At 43.7% G+C, this 18117-nt stretch overlaps 2 protein-coding genes across 2 annotated transcripts; one reads left to right on the plus strand and one right to left on the minus strand.

Annotated features, from left to right (window-relative positions):
- Window positions 1-334: 334 nt before the first annotated feature.
- metrn (meteorin, glial cell differentiation regulator) lies at window positions 335-5078 on the plus strand. Its single transcript, XM_028408242.1, has 4 exons — window positions 335-614; window positions 1248-1681; window positions 2945-3004; window positions 3549-5078. The coding sequence occupies exons 1-4, from the start codon at window positions 508-510 to the stop codon at window positions 3860-3862; spliced, it is 915 nt and encodes a 304-aa protein (XP_028264043.1). The 5' UTR covers window positions 335-507; the 3' UTR covers window positions 3863-5078.
- Window positions 5079-14165: 9087 nt separating this feature from the next.
- ccdc78 (coiled-coil domain containing 78) lies at window positions 14166-17853 on the minus strand. Its single transcript, XM_028408769.1, is given in 14 exon segments — window positions 14166-14253; window positions 14328-14428; window positions 14503-14607; window positions 15045-15219; window positions 15339-15529; window positions 15606-15731; window positions 15809-15887; window positions 16161-16249; window positions 16343-16393; window positions 16855-17211; window positions 17286-17372; window positions 17465-17596; window positions 17669-17740; window positions 17845-17853. Coding segments are annotated over 14 exon segments (1662 nt in total).
- Between the last annotated feature and the right edge of the window lie 264 nt (window positions 17854-18117).

Genomic DNA, 18117 nt, shown 5'->3' on the forward strand with positions numbered 1-18117 from the left:
AAATACATTTTAAAGTTTGTATAACTTTATTTGAGGCATCACCGTGTCCTCACTGTATTTTTTATTTATGATAAACATGTCTGCAGGGGTCCCTGTAAACTGCAGCAGTTTGTGTAAACTCACTCAGCATCTAAGTTCATTTGTCCAGCATAATAGTGAATTGGTTTATCCCTGCATACAGTTACTCATTCTGCAGGTCAGACGTCCCTCCCCCTCCCTCTGAGTGTGAGTGGTTTAAAGTTTCCGTTGCTGGCTTCTGATTGGTCCGTGAAGTTTTTCTGTGGGGGAATAACTTCGGAGCTCCGCGTCTCTTTTACGCACAGCAGCCCGGAGAGCGAGCTCAGCTGTATTCTCTTATCGTTCGCATCAGGGTAAGAGGATACAAAGTTATGGAGGTTATGAGCAATAGAAACTTATTCGTTTTATTTTAGAGGTTTATTCATCAAAGATTACATCGCCGCTTTTAAGGAGTACTTTTTTAAAACTTTGTATCCCACACCGTTGAAAATGTCTAATTTTTTGCTTTGGATTAACGCAACTTGGATTTTACTTTTTGCCATTTTTGATGTGTCTTTTTCCAACTACTCTGAAGACCAATGCAGCTGGAGAGGCAGGCAAGTACTCCAGATTATGTCTTTGGTGTTTGTGCGTAAAAATTGGTGCAAAAAAAGTGACGCTACAGGTGACACTGTGTGTTTTTTTTTTAAAAGGCAAGCGGAGACAATGTGAATGCAACATGTTGAGACATGCCATTAGGGCGCAATTACGATGTTTGCGATGCACTGCTGGGATTGTGCCCCTGGGCTGTCTGCAGGAGGCATGGATGGTCCAGACAGACAGGAGACTGAAGGATTAATTCAGATACATGGAGAAAATGCATGCTGGGGATGTAATTGCTTAATATTCTAGTTAAGTTGCCAATAATTTTAGAACATTTTTAGCTTTTAATTTAAAATTTGGCCCTAAAGATGCAATTAAGGGCCCTTAGTACCACAGATCTGCCAGTAGGCGGCGCCTAAAGTCACTGGAATTCCACTGAAGCAGTTTTTTTTTTAAACTATCATTTCTTGTCATCTTGTTTTACTACTTCCTGACGACAATGTTGAGTTTTGTTGTAAACTTGATTTGCACTAAAATGCAGTTGTTTCTGAAAAGTTGAGGGTTTTTGGTTCAGACTCTTGGCTGGGTAAATAATACTGAAACCTTTATTTAACCTTGTTCCCTCTCCTCTTCTTCCCCTCTCACAGTGGTTTGTCTCAGCAGCAGGGCAGCGTGGAGCAGATCTCCCTCCACTGCTCTGAGGGCACATTGGACTGGTTGTATCCCAAAGGAGCCCTGCGCCTCACCCTGTCACCCCGGCTGCCCTCTGTGGCAGTGGGCCCCAGTGGCAGCAGCTCAGGCCTCATCACAGCCTGCGTCAAGCCTTCAGAGCAGTTCCACGGTGCCCAGCTTTACCTCGAGAGAGACGGGGTCCTGGAGCTCCTGGTAGGGGACCGGCTCGAGACGTCCCCACCACCAAGGGTGCGCTGCTTCAGCCGCCTCCCTGGGGAGCGGGTGGCCCTTTTCCTGCAAGCAACACCTCATCAGGACATCAGCAGGAGGACTGCCTCCTTTCGCTATGAGCTGAGAGGAGACTGGACAGCGCGCCTGTCACTGGACTCCAACCCCATTAACAATGAAGGTGAGTTACCTCATCCACCATCTTGGTTTGAGTTAGGCTGCTTAATTAGCTGCCGCATGTCTCTCTAACTTGGTGGTTAAACTTTTTTCCCATCCCTTCTTTGGAAGATGCAAGGTTTTCACCCACCACTACATAAAACCCCCTTCTCTGTAGATGATTCATAATTCAGAACAGGCCTCTGTGGGCTGGTTGGACTTTCCATGGCCCTTGCAGAGTGCAGAGTGGAGGAAGTGGCCAAACTTTCCCTAGAGGCGTGCTGGTTTGGAGTAAGAGAAGGAGAGCTGTGGAGTGGGGAGGAGGGGCACAAAAGCACAGTATGTGGGGCTTTCTCCAGAGTCCGCAGCCCTTTGAATGGGTGCCGCATGAGTATTCTGGGATTACTGCCGTCGCCTAGGCGACAGGGAGGCCTCTGCCCAGCTGAGATGCTCCCCTCTTTTGTTGAGCTGCCTCTCTGTGGGGAGACTTGTCTGTAGAAGTATACCCCCACCCCTACCCTACATCTCTCTGCCTCTCTCTCACTCTCTCTCTCCCCCATACACACACACACTGATTAAGTTTGGAAGGGGGTTTGCTGTGGACTAGAGAGGAAGGAATCTCATTTATCAAGAGGTTTTAGTGAAGAGGAGAATGTGTGGGGTGGGCAAGGGGGCCTCCAAAGAACCACAAGGAGAGCTTTAAAAAATGCCAGGGAACTTTTTTTCAGTCAGTTCAGACAGCCAGAGCTTTTATGGTTTGGTAAATGTTCATTAGCAAATCCTGTTAGGTAGTAAGGTGGGCAGTTTTTTGTTTTGTTTTATTTTTTAAAGAGAGGGTGCCAAGCAAAAATGGAGAGCTTTAAGAAGTGGGTTCCTTGTTTGAAGTCCTCCCCCGTTCCCTCTCTTCTGCTCCATGTCTTGGCTTTGATGAGGTGTGACTGCAGACACCCTGGAAGGCTTTAGAGCATGGCAGGGCAGGGGGTTTCATTTGGCCTTTAAAATTGTCTGGGGGTGGACGAGCCTCACACCTTCAAGTTCCTCTGGTCCTCCTCTGCAAAACTGTAAAAGTAGCAGCTGTCTGTTAGGACGCAGTGGTTGGTCTCTCTTTTGTTGCTTGTTTTTGCACGGAGTTTAAGGGCCAGACTCACATTCCTGTGCATGTGATCTGGAAATGCGGTCTTTAATTTCCTGGGTATTAGCATATAGGTGTTTTTCTTTTTTTTTTCAGCCATTTAGAGTTTTGTGTGAGGTCACCAACTGACTCTCTCTTGCTTTTCTTTTTCCTCAGATGCCTGTAGACCCTGCAACAACACAGAGATCCTCATGGCTGTTTGCACCAGTGATTTTGGTAAGTGGCCAGAGATACAAGGTCCTTATTTAAAAAAAACAAAAATAAAGCCCAGCAAACCTAAAAAAGAATCTAATTAGAAGTTAAATTAAACCTGACCTTGAATGTCCTTGGTGTAAACCTGCAGACTATAATGATTTTGGGTCAGGGTCTACAAATCGCTTGTGTGGAATTGATTAAAAGTCAGGACACCCCTGTGCTTCCAAATCCGCTCCTCTCAGAAGTGCAAAGGTTAAAGGGTGAAACAGCAGAACTCTGCAGCCCCAACACACACCCAAAGAAAACCCTACTGGAGGCACAGTAGTGAACTAATCCTAACATCACCCCCCTCCTTCCTTAGAGGAGAGCAGTGGCCTAATCTTAAGGCCTCTGATTGAGCTGTAACACCATGGAGGAGGAGTTCAGCTGGCAACAAAAGTTAGAAGGATTAGTGGGGCAGGCCAGGAACGTATTACAGCAGCCCACAAAGACGCATATAGCACAACAAAAATGCAGCAAAGCTTTTAAATGAATGTGTGTTAACCTGAATGTCCTGTTCTTTCAGTGGTGCGAGGTAACATCAGGTCGGTGGACGAAGATGAGAACCTGCGGGCGGCGGTGATCAAGGTCAGCGCCACCCGTGTGTTCCGTCAGAAGTACGCCCTCTTTACCGGCAACAGTCGCCTGGCCAGCCGAGGTGAAATCAGGACTCTGATTCAGTGCGGCGTCAAACCAGGACCCGGGAGCTTCCTCTTCACTGGTCGGGTCCACTTCGGTGAGGCCTGGCTGGGTTGTGCTCCCCGCTACAAGGACTTCCAGAGGGCTTACATTGCAGCCAAAGCGGCGCAGCAGATTCCCTGTGAACTGCCTGTAGATTGAAATATAAACTCTGCAGCAGCTTGTCTACCGTGCAGAACCGAAGCTGTGCTTGAAAACCAGGCCGGCCTTGTTCAGGGAGAAGACGTGATGGCCGGTGAAGCCTCAGAACCACTTTGTCTTCTCAGAGGACTGAGGAGTGAAATGGACTCTTCCAGCACCATTTCAGTGCAATATGCAGTCACCTGGTCCAACAGACCCAGTGGAGTCACGACTTGAAGGGGGATGATTGGCACTGGACAGTTTTACAAACAGTGATGCCAACAAGCTGGTAAAATGAGCTTTTGGAATACATTAAGTGAAGCCATTAAGCTGTCACTGCAGCAAAACTCAGGAAAGTTAGGGTACACTTCTGGCCTGTGTTTCTGTGGTCTTAAGATTCCAAGATGGCTACTTGTGTATACAAATAATATCGTGCCATGGGACAGCTGGCTTCCCCTGAGCTGGGGTTGTCCTCAGTGTTACTGTTATCAAGGAGATTATATACAAATCCTCGTTAAAGGAAAAATAAATATTTGCACTGATTGAGGAAAGGGAATTATCTGGAAAGTGTGATGCTGCAAGCACTGAAAACCAAATAAAAAAAAAGCAACTATATGTAGCATAGTGGAGCAAAGTTAATATATGTACAGATAATTTGAGCACATACAGTACTAACACAAAGCAAAGGCTACCTGAGCAGGTGTCACAGCTCCATGTAGTGCTAAGAGCACTTTCATATTCTAGCCAGTCTGAGATTTTGCTTCTGTGAGGAGACACAGGCTTTTAGAATTCTCAAAAATATCTCAAAAATATCATTCTGTAGCATGCAATTTATCTAAAATTATTCAAATCTAAATTTAAAAAAATGTTTAGAATGGTTGCAGGAGTAATGCCAAAGCAGTTTTGGTTATTTTTTGAGCCATTTTATGTTCAATATTCATGAGAATACATTCTTAGACAACAGCCTTTTAAAGTCCCCATTTGGGTTATAGGACATAAAACCTGCATTTGGTGGGGGAGAAAAAACAAACTGTCAAGTGTAGCTCAAGAGAAAACACTAAATATGCATTTAATGTAAGATTCTGGTCTGTAAAGTGATTTAAATGTGCACTATATATCAACAAGGAGAAGGGGTTCAAACCAAATCATTCTTGTCTTAAATGCGTACACTGCCATTTTGCTGTTCTTTGTGAATTTGTATTAATGTCAATATAAATGTAAATATGTGAATAAGAAATTCTAGGATCAAAGGAATGAAAAAAAAAACCTGTGTCAGTATTGTGGATTATTTTTATGTTTGTCTGTGCTATTAAAATATTCTGTGAAAAAGGAAAAAAAAAGTTTTCTATTCTTCTTTTGGCCTGTTTTACTTTAATCATGCTCCATAATCCTCTAACTTAATGCATCAAAACCTACCCTAAAGCATGCGAGTCCAAAGGTTTTCTTCTGTGGTGAAACTTCTCAGACATAAGTCACTTCAAGTACTCATGAATCAGACTCCTGAATGCACAGAACAAATGGCATGCCTGACAGAGTGAGAGGGTCTTTAAAGGCAGAGAGATTTAGGGACTGTTTGGACGTTTGGATGAGGGACTGAGGTAGAAAACAGCAGTTGGAATTCTGTTGTCCACAGCCTCCCATTTTTAGGATTCAGGAAGCAATAAATTGCCATTAAGGGAGCGGCACGGCAGACTCGGCTGAGCTGAGGTGCCACACAGTCGCTCGCCTTATCCTGACCACGTGTGCACAAGGACACAATCATTAAACCAAATCTTTCTTTGCTATCAGCTGGGTGTACAGCTTCATATGTGTTACCTGTATTGCTAAAGCTGCACACAAGACGCTATGATAAATCCACCACCTGTTTTTCATCCTTGTAAAATTTTGCACACACCTCAGTAAAATCTTGGATTTACTGCGTGCAGTAAATGCGTTTGAAAAAGAGCAGCTGCAGAATTAACATGGTGTTCAGGTTTAATGGAAAAAGAATCACAAAAGCCCGACGTGCTTCCCGCCTCTCAGCCAGCTATCTCCCACACAGAGAGGTTTGCTGCTGCATCAAGAGTGTGTGAACCCACAACCTCCTCAGCCATTTACTGCCTCAGTGCGTCTTTAAAACATCCTGTGGCTGAGAGGGGGGGTGTCGGGCTCCGAGCTGCACACAAACACACATATACCCTCTCTGCCTCCTCCCTTTCAGTCCATCTGAAGTTGCTGCTGCAGGGCTGATAAGCCAAAACAAAGAGCCCTCAAATTATACTCCCTCACCTAATACATCATGTGACATTTTGACAAAGCTCAGCTTCCTGCATTGTTATCACTTCTCTGTGGCCCCAATGTAAACCCCTAAAGAAGAGCATTAATGACACAATGCCATAATGGCACAGTTTAGTTTTGTGTAAATGTTGATTACAATGTATGCACAAACAATCCAGATATCACTTTAGGAATATTAATGATGCTTTTTGTAAACAAACTATGGAGAGAAACTAATAAAGCCTCCTCCCCTCACCCACTCCTGTCCTCTCTTTATTCAGTCCTGCTGTGAGGCAGAGGCGAGGTAAAGCAGGAAGCACTCAGGAAAGGAGAATCCAAAGCGGTGGGAGAGAGTTGCTGGGCGTGGACAGTCCCTGGGGGAGTTTGAGGGAAGTGGCCAGAGACAAAGCTCCAGAGATGAGAGTAGGCCTACAGACAGAGGAAAGGTGTGAGCCCCCACCCTGTGTGTGATTCCTGTTGGTCCAGATCGAGTCAGAGCTGCAAATTAAATGTAAACTAATACACACAGCTTCTCACACTTAGCTGTCATCTTTATGTGTCTGCACTGGAATTGTGTCTTCATGGTCTAATCCTTCCCACAACTTGGTCCACAGCTGCTGGTTGTTGTGCTGCTGTGGATCCAAAACAGTGGTTGTAACGCTCTGACACACTAATCTCAAATCTCTCCCTTTGTGCCAGACAACACTTGATCCTGAGAAATGACTGAATCTCTGCTGCTCTCTTTTTCCAGTGATTCACTCAGTGGAAGGTGAGAGAGAAAGGCTGTGGCTGTATTCTGACAATTTTCATTCCAACTGTCTTTCAGCACCGCCAGAGGAGACATAACAATTCATCATGCATGAAGCTGTAGGTCATCACATTCAAACTGGCTTTTGCTTCCACAGTAAGTAGTATTAGTATGTGGACACTCAGACACCATATTTGTTTTCTGGCCTCCTATTCTGCATTTGCAAAGTCAGATGAAGGGTGCAACATGTCCTTAATGATACATCCACCAGATATGGAACATGGTTAAGAAGCATATGGACGTATTGCCTAACATCATCTGCTCGTGGATCCGAATCAGCTGCAAAAGATAGTAAGGTGGTAAGGCTGGGGATAGGGGAGGTACTTGCAATGCGGTCAGCTTTCACTCAACAGTCAAAGGTTTGAGCCCCCTGACACCGTGTGCTGTTTTGTTTTCACCCGGTGATTCAGCATAAGAAAAACTACTGTTTAGGGTTAGGCGGGATGGGCTGGAAAGGTGATGAGGTCAGGTGTTGCAACCTTGAGATCGAGATGGGAAGTGTTTCCAAACCAAACAGTGTTTAATGTTTAAACCAAATGCCAACAAAGACACAGAAGTATTATCTAAACACTCATGCATGCTCTGTAGCTGCGACAAATAGTCTAGAAATTAAAGGTTTGGACTGGCAGCAACATTTATAAGATCAAATAATAATCAGAATACACTGATTGATTAATCATTACCCTACCCATCAATAACATTTCCACATCATTAAGATTTTAATTACCAGTGAAAATGTATTCTTATTAGTTTTTTGTGTGTTTCACGTAAATGGGTTTTTCCATACTGGTAAATGAATCATGGGACATTTGGCCAAGTGGTCTCTCCATGTCTGACTCAGTGGCTGTGCATCCTGCTGCCTCTCCATCAGCTCACCACCAGCTGAGAGTCAGCCTGGCGTCCATGACCACACTTTGGCATCACAGATCCTCAGCTGACTGTTTCCTATTCCCACAACACCCTCTAACAGCTGGAGGTGGTGATTTCCAATAGGAAACTGTGAGCCTTTAGGTCTGCATTGGTTCTTCTCCTTAGGCCAGAAACACAGCATTTATTATACTTTATTATACTCTGATGGAAGAATACATTCTGAAAAGTATTGAGTCATATTGGTGTCAAGTCAGAAACAGGTGAGTACAGAGTGGCCTCTGTTCACAGAGCTGGGAGATGCTGGGAAAGAGTAAGGTGGTCAGCTTTAAAGTAGAGTGGGCAGTTTGGGTGGGTTGAGAGGTCAAGGCAGAATAGAGAACAAGTGCAGAGCGGTGCAAGAGCATGTTTATCTGACCATGTTATCCCTCTGAAGTAGTGAAGGGAGGAGAGCGAGGAGCCCCCTTTGTTCTTCAAGAGCCTGCAGATGGCTGTAATCCCTTCCAAAATGCACACTGAAAATCAATCAAGACAGGGGTGGACATGGGGGAGGCGGGCGACACTTTCCTCAGGGAGGGGGTCCCGCAAAAGAAACACAAGTTGGGTCAAACAAGCGTCTTTGGTGCTTTCCCGCCAAAAAAAAGTATTGTAAAGGAACGACGGAGGGAATGAATTGAACCCCCTCTAGTGAAGGCCCGCTTGCTAACCCTCAGTTCGAGCTGAACACAGCTGCCACCTCCTCACCGTATCCTGGGGCTGACATCGCCCGCAGGGGGTACATGCACAAAAACCTCCAAACACTGACATCAGACTCTAATAATGCTACTTAGAGACATTCACTACTGCAGGATGAGGGGAAGGACTAGCTTAGATCCATTTTTAAGCAATACAAGATCCAATAATTACTACGTCATATGACCTGTGAGGGCAGCCAATAAACTTTTCATGAATTAGACAGCAGTGACGTCTCACCTGTGACATCAGAATCAGAATCAGAATTACTTTATTTTTCCCTGAGGGGAAATTCTTGTTTGTTACAGACAAATAGAAGCCAAAGATAAATTGAAATATGAAATAGAAATATATAATAAATACCTAGATAGCATTTAAATCCCTGAGTTTTTTTTTAAAGAAGAAGAAACATATTTACTACTGTATAAAAACCTTTACATTGTAAAGAGCATGACATGAATGTACCAGTATGACTGTGTCTGAGTGACTGTTACAGTTCAGAGTTCAGTAGTTTGATTGAGACAGGCAGGAATGACTTCCTGTGTCTCTCAGTGGTGCATCGTGGGAGTCGAAGTCTGTTGCTGAACGAGCTCCTGTAGCTGGTCAGCACAGTGTGGAGCGGGTGAGAGGGACAGTCCAGTATGGTCTTTATTTTGGACAACATCCTCCTCTGACACACCTCTGTCAGAGAGTCCAGGTCCTCTCCCACAACATGGCCGGCCTTCCTGATGATTCTGTTGAGTCTGTTTATGTCCCTCACCCTCAGACTGCTGCCCCAGCAGACAACAGCATACACGATGGCACTGGCCACCACAGACTCATAAAACATCCTCATCATCGTCCTGCAGATGTTGAAGGACCTCAGCTGCCTCAGAAAGTAGAGGCGACTCTGAGGCAGCTGAGGTCCTTCAACATCTGCAGGACGATGATGAGGATGTTTTATGAGTACATCTCAATTTAGAGACTCATATGGAGTTGCTGCTGTCCGGTATGTGACAAACATCCAACAAGTCATTGAAGTCAATGGGATTCCTCCTCTGGAAATCTCCATGAAAACACATAATAACACCAAAATGAAATATTGATCATAGCTTATCTGTCTCTATTTCCCAGAGTGGGTCCTGGGTTCAAGTCCTCATTTCTAAGCAGAATTATCTGATGCACAGTGACACTTAAATACTCTGTTTTGCTTCCTCGTGTGACTGACGTCATCACTAAACCACAGACTGAGAGTCTACCTCTTATAAGGAAACACACCTGTTTTTTTCCTGGGCCCTCAAACCCTGGCGATTAATCACCAGGATTATAGTTTTCTGACAAAACCTGTCTGATTATCCATACAAAAGAGAGAGAAACTTCCCTGCCAGATTAGCTGAGTTCTCACTCTCTGTTTCGCTCATCCAATCCTGTAGACTGCAGCAATGCCTGCCTCCTGTTTTGCACCTTTTTTTTCACCTGTTATCTTCCTTCTCTCAGAGAAGCTGTCTTGGGTTACCTCCTCAGAGATGTATTGCACTGCACCTATTGTTCGAATTGTTTATGGAGGGAAGAGGTAGGCAGGAACGAAACTGCCTCTCACCGTGGTTTTGTGGTGTTACTAGTATCTACTTGCACTTCTCTCCTGCAAATACACAGCTTCGGGGCAACATTTGTCAACAGATACTGTATGCCTGCATGGTGCAGAGGCTTGTGACATACATGAAAACGTGATAGGATTTAATAACAGTCATTATGAAACTTACAAAGAGACACAAAAAATTGCTTCTACACCTGGAGGAATAATGATAGTTCCAGTCAGGGATATCATTCAACATTCTTATAGCCATTTTTTTTTTAGAATAAATGACTCTTTAAGGATTCTATTGTCCAATACTCACCAGAAAACACATATCTCAACACTTTGGCACGTAAGACCGAAACTATTCATTCAGAGATTTATCCTTTTAACATTCATTACAAGAAACGTTTAACTTACATAATTCTCACATGGTGGAATGTGACTACATGGTGCTAAATGGCTACTGAGTGCACTTCTAATGTTAGATGTAGCGAAAAGAAAAAGAAACAAGAGTGACTTGTGAGGCCATTTATGCATCAGATGTGCTGACAGCCAGTCGGCGTGTTTATATTTCGACAAAGTGCACTCACACATTGTGCATCAGCCCAGCCGCCACAGCCTGTCTGATGTGTCAGAAGGCTCCCGAGCTTTTTCCTCTCCATTCGCTCTGTTCCAGGGGAACATGTGCGCTGGAATTCTCCCCCAATTAAGACAGGGATTAGCTGGGTACACTGTGGGAACCGGCCCGAGTGTGGGAAAGCGGAGAGTCTGTCCCTCTCTCTCCTTCCCTCTCTGACACTCAGCCTCATTCTCACTCGCTCCTGCTCATCAAGCTGCCTCCCTCCCATCTTTCTCACCCCTACTGTAACTGTTCCTCCACTCTTTTGTCACCTTTTTTTTTTAGTTTTTCATGACTCTTTTCTTATTTACCCTGCTCAAATTTTATTTAAAAAAACATCTTTTATTGTTTCCTCTCTCATCTTTTATAATTATGCATGTTCATTTTTATTCCTGCACTGTAGCCACCCACAATCTCCACAGCTTTCAGTCCTAATTCTTCAAGGTTTTCTGAAGTGCACGGCTCCTCTGTGCTCCATGTCCCTCCTCCCTCTTAATGCCTCTCCAGCCTTCATACTGAAAGCTTGTCTGGAGGGAAGCTGAGGACTCTGGCATGAATAGTCTCAGACTTGTCAGATTGAAAGAGGGGGTAGAAAGACAGCTCATCAGAAAAGACAGGTGTCTCAGAAAGCAGACAGTCACGGCGTGCATTATTTCAACCCTGCAATCTACAGGAAGCCCAAATATTCACAACAAGTGAGAACTAACTGTACATCCATGAGAACGTCCTTGCTGTTGCTCGGTTTTCTATTGTCATGCATTTCTTTCTCATGATCCTGCAACACTCTCACTATCACAGAGCAGATTCTTCTCCCACTGCCTCCACATTCCTCGTACTCATTGTCACCTCTTCTTCCTCGTTCCCACTCTGTGTCTCCTTTCCTTGTGTTCCCATAAATCTCTTCCCTGTGCACTCCTCCACACAAGGCTTGTCCGTTCCAATTACGACAGGGCCGTCCTGCCCCCCCCCCCCCCCCCCCCAGCTCACACACACTCTGCGCACACAGCCTGTTCTCATTAAGCCTGTATCAATTAGGCATTAAACTCCTAAAAACAAAGGACCTCTTGACGAGCACCCCATCACAAGCCATGTGAGGTACTTCCTCTGCATGGCTACACCCTGCTTCCCATCCTCAGGACGACACAATCGTGCAACCTTTTTTCACTACTTTCCCACTGCCAAAACAACTGTGTGTACACAGTAACATCAACAAAACAGAAGGGCAGGAGAAGGGACATAGCATCACATGTTTGTACTGGGTCCTGCAGGACAATGACTTCACACATGGCAGAATGCAAAATCACCCAAACATCCAACACTTACCCTGCTTCACATGAAGGGATTGATATTTATATATAAGATTTAGTTTGATTGCTGTTGCTAGGCAATCAAACTCTTGTTCTTCACCCTCTTTCTTCTTCTTCTTCTTCTTCTTCTTCCGTAAGTTTTTTGGCGCAGGGTATCTTCAGCATACATTGGCCGATTTCAGCCATTCAACTATCAAAATGTTCATCTCACAGAGGACATTCGGGCTCAACAAAGGTTTTTCTCAAAAAAAATATAGTTTTTCATATATTAAGCAATTTCGGTGTCATTTTTAACATTGAAGTCTATGAAAGAGCCCTTCAACAAGGGTCATCTGCCAAATGTATCACCTCATACAAATTTCAAGCTACAGACTCCATTTTAGTCTTAAAACGCTCATTAGATGCTGCTCTATCAAACCTGTATTCAGAATTTTCTAATTCCGAATCATTTCCGCACGCCAGGTTCTCAAAGTTGGAGTGGTTTTTGAGGTCTCCTCTGCTGTTACCATGGTGACAGGCTGACACACAGAGGCATACAAAGCTCTGGATTGCTCTGATTCTCCAGCAATTCAGAGCAATCCTTCACATCAGCATTCAAAGCAATGCTTCTGCTGCAGCAATCAAACTTGCATTTTCTTCAGGAAATGCCCTTTTCTAGTACTAATTTGTTCTCCAAAAGTGATGGAACTCCAAGTTAGAAAAGCAGAAATAATCACATTTACAGCCAAAAGAGCAAAAGTCATATATTTTTTTCTTCTCTCATTGACCTATCTACTTATTTTCTACAAAGACATGCTCTTTATTTTTTATATCTTTTAAACTTATATATTTTATTTTAAAAAGCAGTTATCTGTTTTGGTGAATAAAAGTCACTGTGAAGTCACTAAAAACATTAAAATACATTTTGCTGTTAATTGATAATGTCTTTTCTGCAGTTGAACATCTGTTTCATGTTAAAAACTGATCATTATAAAGTATAGCATGGTTGAACTGTATTAGGTTGCCACATGTATCAGCTGCATCTAATCTAATAATTCTTATCAGTATTTAAATCATAATAGTGGCCACACAAGTGAGGGATAAATTGCTGTTCTAATGCCAACAAGCTGACGTCTCTTAAATGCTCCAACTTGGGGGGGAAAAAAATGGCACTTGGCCTCTGGGACCAGCTGTGGTGCACCACACTACTAATACATGTGTAATCTTACAATCTCTACCGTTATTTATTTACACATTTCATTTGTGCATGTTTGCAGAGGCCGCTGCACACTCGGACCACCTCTCTGTCTTTGCAATGAACAACCTGGTTTTGATTTTCCCACAGATCTGCTGGTGAGAGGAGTGGTCTCCATGCAGTACCCAGCGTTTTGGCACAGTGACTATGTTGGCACAGACCCAAGCTGAACACCCCCTCCCACCCCTTTTCCCAGGGCCCTGGGAGTGTAATACATTACTAACAAAATCCCACTTCCCATTCCTCTCAAACTTTCACACCCCCCCCTGCACCCCTAACCCCCTGCACCCAACCCCCCAAACCCTCCTTCCCATGGCTGGCATGCCCCCTGAAAAGGGAATTGGGGTGACATGCGTATGATTCTTTCCATACTTTTCCCATCACTCTCCTGAGTGTCTTTACATCAGCCTCAATTCTATCTTTTCCCAACATAAAGTTCAATTTTGCATTTTTTTTAAATAACTTTCTTATATTTAACTGTTGCATTAAAAAAACTCACATGAAAAAAAATGCTTTCACTGTTAAAGGGATTTAAAGGGAATAGTTGACTATTCACACTGTGACACTAAATATGAACCCTCCTCCTGGAAAAAGCCTGGCTTGTTTGGCCCACAGTTCTCAGCCCAGCACTGAGGGAAAGCATTCACGGGCGCGGACGTGTCTGGGTAACATGTAATGACATTATTCTCACCAGGGTGACCCCTCATTGTCACAGCGCTTTCTTCTCCCGAGCTCGTGAAATTGACATAAGCTTTACAAACATTCCAGGCATTTTTTTCTCAAGGCCAGATTTCTTTGGGGTGCCATTCATGGAGGGAGACCGTCAGTATGAGGAGCGCCACCTACTGATGGGGTGAAGGCACTAGATTCCTCAACACCATCTTAACGTTGTTATTTTTTTTTTATACTATGTTACTATGTGCTCTGATCTAATTGGTTCCCTTTAACGAAGAGCTGAACGAGCGCTTTGGGAGCGGCCCGCCTCCTCTCTTCCGTGCAGTCTGCGTAGATGTGTGATCTCCTCTTTATACCTGCAGATAGTGTTAAAGCTTAATCTAACACTCCTGTGAGATGTACATTATATAACTCTCAGCAGCTTCCTGACCTGCCCAGGTGGTTGTCAATATACTCCTGCAACTCCAACACCTGAGCCTCTGCAACAGCTGCCCTGGTGATGAGAAGAGCTCTCTCCTTCTCCAAGTCCACCTGATGGTAAAAAAACCCACATTAAATCATTTTAGCAATATACAGTTTAAAATATTAAACAGGGATTTGTTTACCAGTGTAGAGTCTGTCATCTCCCTCAGCTGTTTCCTTATGTCCAGCCAGGATTCCTCACATATCTGATCGAGTCTTGCCGCCCTGATAAAGTTACATTTTTAAAACTTTTCTTTGGCACAATGCACAGCTGACCACATTCATCATTTTGTAAAATATTAAAAAAATGCCACTCACATCTGACTGTTTGGATTTTGATCAGGAAGTTTGGAAATCTGAAACAGAAATTACTACAAATTGAATGTAAAATAGCACAACAACAATGAATTAAAACTCATATAAACACTGCTCCACCATCAACCACATAGATTAATATATATATCAATAAGTACATGAGTACAGTTACACTCCACCTCTGCTTATTTGTTGCCAAACTTTGAAGTCTTTTTTTTTTTACCCAGATCACCATTCTCAATACAAAGCACTTTTCCACAGGAACAGTACACACAAAGAGGAATTCCCTACAGACCAAATACTCCCATTCACCAGACAAAACAAAAGCAGATCAATCCACTTCAAAGTAGCCATCTTTTTTGTGTGCTACCTGCTCCCGGGCCGCCTGCAGCTGACCTTCCAGCCTTGCCTTGTCCTGGCGAAGGTGATGGAGCTCCTTTTCAGTTTCATCTTTCACTTCAGAGGGCTCTTGGTTAAAGTGGGCCTCTGGAGGCCCGGGGTCCAGATCGCACTCTGGTTTAGCAAAGATCTGATCCCTCTGAATCCTAAAGATCATCAAGATAATCTAAAAAAACTAAACTCTGCTTAACAAAATTATCTTTTTTTATTTTTTATTTATCTATCAATATTGCAGGCACAGGAATATACAGCAAAAGTGCGTCACCTGTATGCACTAAGGAGTGCCTGATGAGTTTTGGTGATCCTTTGTAGTCTCTTCTTATAGGAGCGAGCAGCGGAGGCGAGCTGCTCCTCCCTGACCCTGTAGGATGAGCGAACGTCCTGCAGCATGCTGTCCACAAACGCCCTCATCTTACTCCCCTCTGATGGAACATTACCTCCTCCATCAATGTAGTCCTGGATTACACAAAGAATATTGGGCTGTAGGATTTATGAAGGTGATTGTGTCTTATTTAAAAAGTGCTTTACTCACAGCTAAATCCTGTAAATAACAAACCAGCCTTGCACGAAACTCCTTTGTGAGTTCTTTAACCTGCAGCTGCAGCTTGGAGTTCTCTTCTTCTACCTCCTTCATTTGGCTCTCGGAGCACATCAAGGCCTCAAAAGCAAACAACACAGACATTATTTTAATGTGAACAATACTTTAAAGAATATTTTTGGTCTGCTCATGCTCACCGCGCTCTGCTCAGACAATTTCTGCTGATTAACGCGGATCGCTCTGTTGTTTTCCTGGTGCTCTTTACCCATTGCCGCCCTGATGACCAAACACAGGCCCGACCACAAGAGAGAGCGGGGATCACATTCACCGACACCCACATCACAGGAAGAAGCAAAGAGACCACATCACACACACACAGAAACAGCAAAGAGAGCCAGAGCTTTTAACAAAAATCAGAGGCAACCACACAGCAGATGTGTGTGGGATGAACATCCTGAGATGGGATTGGTTGTTTCATGACTGGAAATGAAAAGATAATGATGTTTCTTCTTAATTAAGCCTGCACACAAACAGAAGACACCAACTTACACTTTTTCTTCCAGTTTCTTCTGCTGCTCCTCGTAGCTGTTCTTCATCTTCTCCAGCAGGTCTCTGATCTCATCCTGGTTTCCAAGCAGCTATGTGAGAGGAGATGAATGAGAAGTCACATGAGGAACTTACACTGCACGAAGATGTGTTACAGCCATTTACAAAAATACTGATATACTTACAGTTCTTTCCATAGTTTTTTGCTCCTGGTCAAGTGCTGCAAGATCTTCAGCCTGTCATATTATATGGTATATTATTATCATAGACTAAACTTCTTTAAGAACACAATGAGAGTCATAGAAGATTGTGTCTAGATGCATTCAGCCATTAGTTTTCAAGTCCTGCAGGAACGCACTTAGAGGGAATAGATTGGAGAAACTTAAGCATCATGTTCTGCTTAGTTTGGACCTTTACTGTATATCGTTTCTCTTTCGTGTGTCTCAGGTGAGATCAGCTCAGTGTTTAGTTTTCAAACACAATTTGACAGTTTTAGGACTAAACCTTCCCATACACAGGCTAGCTAAGTGCTCCTTCACCACATAGTTATGTGTTTCCTGTCAAAACAGGACACTGGAGAAGGATGGTCTCTCTGTTGTCTCTCTGTAGGCCAAGAAGTTATCATTCACCCCTTACATCATATGAAAACACTTAAGATATCAAAGTGACTAGGCCATTAAGATAACAAATTCCTCACCTTGACTTTGTTGTGTGACATGCGACCGATCAAAGCCCGCACCCTGTCCAGCTCCCCATGAAGGCCTTTGGTGGTAGCTGTCACACTATGCTGTTGTTCCTCCACCTGCCTGCGGAGGGCGTCCTGGGCCTGGGCCAGTGCCAGCAGCTCTGTGCTCAGCTCCTCACTCTGGTTCACTTCTTTATCATGGGCCTCAGCCAGAACCTGGTAGTTCTTCTTCAGAGTGGAGTACTCCTCCATCATGTCTTGCCCGCTCGTGTCTTTTGCTTTTAGACAGGCCTGAGCTGACTGGAGCTCCCTGACTACGTTGTCTCGCTCATTTTCAAGTTCTGTTATTACACTGTCCTGGTTCAATATCTAACCAAGAAAAGAAGAAACACATATTGTTGAGTGTTTTATTTACCACTACATTACTTCCACTGAATTCTCACCTTGTTTTTAAGCTCAAACATCTCTTCCTCATATTGCTCTCTCATCTTGTTTGTCTGAATTTTCTCTTCCACAAGCTCTTTAGAGATCTGAAAAATTCAACATTGAATCAAACATTTGATTCCAGATTCTAGAGACACATTTAAGTAATCGCTTAGAGATGATGATGGAGTCAATTTACTTTCAGTCTTTCCTCTTCACTCTGAACCAGCCTGAAGGACAGGTCCGTGTTGGAGCTGGCCAGGTGGCCCATTCTGCTCTCCAGGTAGCTCACTTTAGTGAAAAGTCGTTCATTTCTGTCACGCAGCTGCAGCTTTAATGGACAGATACACAAATGTTGAACCTCTACCTATAGAGGTTCTGCAGTAAAAATAGATTTACTCACATTTTCTTCTGTTAGAACTCGGACTTGCTCCTGTAGTTGATTGGAATTTGGCTGGTGGTCATGAGCGTCCATCTTTATTCACAGCAGAGAGTTAACAGCTGCTTGTATCCACCAACAGGCTGTTGCCATGGCAACACAACACAAATGATACTGGTGTCCTTTTTCATGTTTCATACTCCAAACATGAGTTAAATCTACCACAGATATCTTTGTAAATGTGTCTCTGGTCAATAATAACTCTTAGCTTATGGTCACGGGTTTACCTATTTTTCATGTTTCTTCATTGTCATTAAATGTAGACTCTATGGGGACCCGTGCCTACTCTTTACCATGGGACTTCTGTCATCTTCTATCTGTAAAATGAACTAAGGGGCCCTGATTTTTAGATTTCTTTGACAACAGCGCCCTCTTGCAGCTGTCCTTAGTACAGCTGACATGGTCACTGTATG

The sequence above is a fragment of the Parambassis ranga genome, chromosome 6 (assembly GCF_900634625.1).
Source record: "Parambassis ranga chromosome 6, fParRan2.1, whole genome shotgun sequence".
NCBI lineage: Eukaryota > Metazoa > Chordata > Actinopteri > Ambassidae > Parambassis > Parambassis ranga.

Coding starts and splice junctions, on each gene's coding strand:
- metrn (XM_028408242.1), top strand. CDS start 508: ATGTCTAATTTTTTGCTTTGGATTAACGCAACTTGGATTTTACTTTTT. Junction 615..1,247: donor CAATGCAGCTGGAGAGGCAG/GCAAGTACTCCA, acceptor CCCCTCTCACAG/TGGTTTGTCTCAGCAGCAGG. Junction 1,682..2,944: donor CAACCCCATTAACAATGAAG/GTGAGTTACCTC, acceptor CTTTTTCCTCAG/ATGCCTGTAGACCCTGCAAC.